This window comes from Otolemur garnettii, unplaced genomic scaffold (assembly GCF_000181295.1).
Source record: "Otolemur garnettii isolate 467f Iridium unplaced genomic scaffold, OtoGar3 scaffold00180, whole genome shotgun sequence".
Taxonomy (NCBI): domain Eukaryota; kingdom Metazoa; phylum Chordata; class Mammalia; order Primates; family Galagidae; genus Otolemur; species Otolemur garnettii.
In genome coordinates, this window is record NW_003852575.1 from 322279 (window position 1) to 326702 (window position 4424).

Consider the following 4424-nt stretch of genomic DNA (forward strand, 5'->3'; position numbering starts at 1 on the left):
GAGATGGGGTCTCACTCTTGCTCAGGCTGGTCTCCAACTCTTGACCTCAAGTGATCTTCCTACTCAGCCTCCAAGAATGCTAAGATTAAGTCTCCTTCATTCTTATTTAATATTGTGAATTACTGGATGTGTATATATATGAAAGCACACAGAAAACATATATACAGTTTATGAATTATAATAAAAGGAATAACCATGTGCCCATTTCCCTGCTTAAGAAACAAAGCCAGTTCTAGAGGCTGGGAAGTCCAAGATCAAGCTTCCATCCATTTGATTTTGGGAGAGGGATCTCTTCCTGGCTTGCAAATGGCCACCTTCTCATTATGTCTTTACCTGGCCTTTATTTGGTGCTGTATTCAAGGAAGGTGGGGGGAAAAGCACCATTGTCCAGGTGTCTCATCCTATAAAGATACTAATTCCATTGTCAGGGCCCCACCTTTATGCCTCATTTAACCTTAATTAATTTCTCAAAAGGCTACATCTCCAAATACAGCCATAGTAGGGGTTAGGGCTTCAACATATGAGATTAGGGGGCCTTAGGAAAACATTTAGTCTATAACAGTATCCTTAAGCATATATTCAAATTTTAAAAACTAAGTAGCAAATTTGGATGCAACTGATACGGACAATATTGTCAGTAGTGAATGAAGACTTCCAAGAAAAGATAAGCTGAGCACAGAGTCCAGCTTCAGCTCCCTTGAATGCACAAGGCCCAATCAGTAGGTGAGATCAAAAGCCATCAGATTCACAACATCTGGCAGGGTTTCTGTGGGAAGGTCCACAAGAGGTAGAGTGGGAGGGAATAGGCCACCCATAATTTCCTGTTGTATGATCACCAAAGCTCCCCTTCAGCTCTCAGGAGGTAAAGCAAAATGTTTCTGTAGGGTGCAAGGAAAGGCCTCAGCAGGCCCAGACTGGGAGCATGATAGAGAGTGCAACAGTTCATTGGCCACAGTCAGACAGGCCCAGGCCCTTGTTCTCCAGGTATTCAGTACTTGGAGGTCTAATGGAGAGGGGGGTCTTAGTGTATCTATCTCTCCACCTCTGGTGTGCAGCTACCATCCTGGGATCTCCCTGCCCCACTTCTCACAGGTTCCATCACCACACTTCTCTACTGGATCTTCTGTTTCCTAAAACAAGTCCTCTTCTTTCTTGGCAAATTTAATCATGTTTTAAAGAGCACAGTTTCCACTACCTCCTTATAAATGGGTACATGTAAGAAAGATTTGTGTACCTTTCATCTGGAAATGTCATTATTGGACCTGTACACTTGATTAATAATTGCTTAGCAAGTTCTAAGTTGAAGATAATTTTCCTTCAGAATTATGGGAACATTGCTCCATTGCTTTCACATTACAATGCAGTGGCATCATCATAGCTCACTGCACCCTCAAACTCCTGGGTTGAAGTGATCCTCCTGCCTCAGACTCCTGAGGCATGTACTACCACACAAGAGTAATGTTTCTATTTTTTTTTTTTTGTAGAGATGGGGTCTCACTCTTGCTCAGGCTGTTAATAGCAATCTTCTCTGTAACCTAGTGTTATATGCATCTGTTTTCTTATTTTTTCTGTCATTTCAGTCTTCCTGTCAGGAGGTGAAAATAAGTCTGCTAAACATACCATCTTGATATAGAAATCCTTTAATTTTTAAAAAAGCATTAAATTGTCTATTTTTCTAATATAGATTTATCAAAGGAGGAAGAACATTTGAAAGTACAATTAACTCTGGAGAATACTGAAAGACAGAAAGAGAAAAAGGTAGATCAAGAAAAGGCCATTTTAATGAATGAACAAGAACTACCACCAAAAAGAATTCAAGTAATTGATCCTGAAACAGAAAGCAATCAGGAAGATACAGCAAAAGAAAAAATTAAAAGAAGTGTACAAATAAATGATGTGAATGAGACACCCGATAAATATGCTGTTCCATGTGTCAAAACACCCTTCAGACAAAGAAAGCATTATTCATTCACAACAACAATTGAAAACTTGCACCATGGGCTCCCTACTTCAGGTGTGCCAGCCAACACAGGCAACACAAGGGTCAGTAACAATACAAGCAAACATCGCAGTCAAACAGAAGATATGAAGCAAGAACATTCTGTTAGCGGGTATGAACCATCTTTTAGTAAGTCTTCCAGAATCAAAGCAAAAGATACAACTTTCAGAGATAAGAAAAGCAGTCTAATGGAAGAACTCTTTGGATCAGGCTATGTCTTAAAAAACAACCAATCAAGTCCTGTTGTTATGAAAAGATCTGATCAGACTTTGAAAAGTAAGGAAACGCACCATCTACCTCCTAGTCGAGCCTCCGCCAGCAATGCTTTTGGAGATTCTAAAGTAACCGTGGTAAATTCTATTAAGTCATCTTCACCTACAGAAGGAAAAAGAAAAATAATTATTTAAAAATATCCTAATACTGGGTGGCACCTTTGGCTCAAAGTGGGGCGCCGGCCCCATATGCCAGAGGCGATGGGTTCAAACCCAGCCCGGCCAAAAACAGCAAAAAAAAAAAAATCCTAATACATTCTGGTTTGATACTGCTTCTTATGTGCCTTTAATATTTCTTTGAAATGTGTGAGAAGGATATATATGTGTGTGTGTGAGTGTGTTTTCATACTTAAACTACTTTGGATAATTAAGGATTTTATTACCAATCTGATTTTTAAAATCCATTTTATATTGGCCAATGATAACACTTTAAATACAAATTTACGTTTTTTTCTGTAAGTGACAGATGTCCATTATCTTTTAGAAGGCTGATTTATTTTATGACTTTAGTATTCTATGGGGCTTCATAGCTAGTAACTCTAAATTAGTCAACCAAGACATCTCACACATATAAACCTTATATCAGCATTAGAGTTGTGTTGTAACTTAAAAACATGGAAACAACTTTGAAAAGGAACCATATGGTCAAAAGACTCTCTTAATTTTTAAAAAAAAGTACCATGACTACTGAGCTTGATTCTATGAAAACCATTTTGGGGATTCTCTTGTTCAGCTAAACCCCTCATCTAATTTCCCTCCCTTGCTGGTGCCGCTTTCCTCACACACACCTAACATTCAGTATTATTTATTGAGATGTGTTGCATACCTATACTTTGACCATTTTTCTGTTAATCTTGTTCTAAAATAATAAAGCATGTCAGTGTAATTAAGTGTTTCCTCAAGCTAGCTTCTCAGTCCTAATTAATATATTACTAAACTTAGAATATATATCTTTTCTTGGAGACAGTCTCACTGAGTTGCCCCGGGGTTGAGTGCTGTGACATTATGGCTCACGGCAACCTCAAACTCTTGAGCTCAAGTGATCCTTCTTGGATCCTCCCAAGTAGCGAACACTACAGGTGCCTGCTACAACACCAGGCTATTTTTAGAGATGGGGTCTCACTCTTACTCAGGCTGGTCTCAAACTCCTAAGCTCAAGCAATCTGCCCACCTCAGCCTTCCAGAGTGCTAGGATTACAGGTGTGAGCCACCAAGCTTGGCCTTTAAACTTGAAATATTTTTAATTAGGACTATAAAAAGAGAGTTGTACTCTCACCTATCTTTATTTAACTTACTTTCATTTAGTTATAGGAGCAACTTATTTATAATCTACTACACTATTTCCAAAGATGTTTACAGGTTGGTGTAAATATTAACACACTTTTAAAAATTAAGAAGAGGCTGGGTGCAGTGGCTCACACCTGTAATCCACTCACTCTAGGGAGGCCAAGGTGGGTGGATTTCTTGAGCTCATGAGTTCAAGACCAACCTGAGCAAAAGCTAGACCCCATCTGTACTAAAAATAGAAAAACTGGGGCAAGAGATCACTTGAGCCCAAGAGTTGGAGGTTGCTGTGAGCTTTGACACCATGGTACTCTACCCAGGGCAACAGCTTGAGATTCTGTTTCAAAAAAATTAAGAAGAGTAAAATTAAAATTTTAAAAGGAGTAAAAGTCATGGTGAGAAAATAATTGTTTTTTTGAGAAAGAGTTTTACTTTGTCACCCTTAGTAGAGTACTGTGGTATCATAGCTCACAGCAACCTCAAACTCTTGGGCTTAAGGGATTCTCTTGCCTCAGGGTCCTAAGAAGCTGGGACTACAGGCACCCACCACACCAGCTATTTTTTAAAGAGAGGGTCTTACTCTGGCTCAGGCTAGTCTCAAACCTGTGAGCTCTGGCAATGCAACTGCCTCAGCTTCCCAGAGTGCTAGGACTGGATTACAGACGTCAGCCACCGTGCCCAGCCCATAACTACAAGTATTATTCCAACTATCCATATCATGCTTGTAAATCAGCTGGTCAGCCAGTGTGCACTAAGTGAAGTAGGAACCCAGGGAGATAGGGTATCAAAGCTCTGAAGTCAGCTTTTGCCTAAAGGGCATTTGCCAACAGTGAAGAACTGAGCGCCAGAAAAAAACTCCAAAGGGGGCC

At 39.7% G+C, this 4424-nt stretch overlaps 1 protein-coding gene across 1 annotated transcript in view; it reads left to right on the forward strand.

The window, feature by feature from the left end:
- LCA5L (LCA5L, lebercilin like) overlaps positions 1-2406 on the forward strand; it is a 26872-nt gene extending 24466 nt beyond the window's left edge. Inside the window, exon 7 of the mRNA XM_003800648.1 lies at positions 1685-2406. Coding sequence (XP_003800696.1) covers positions 1685-2406 — 722 coding nt within the window. The remainder of the gene's footprint in view (positions 1-1684) is intronic.
- Positions 2407-4424: the final 2018 nt, after the last annotated feature.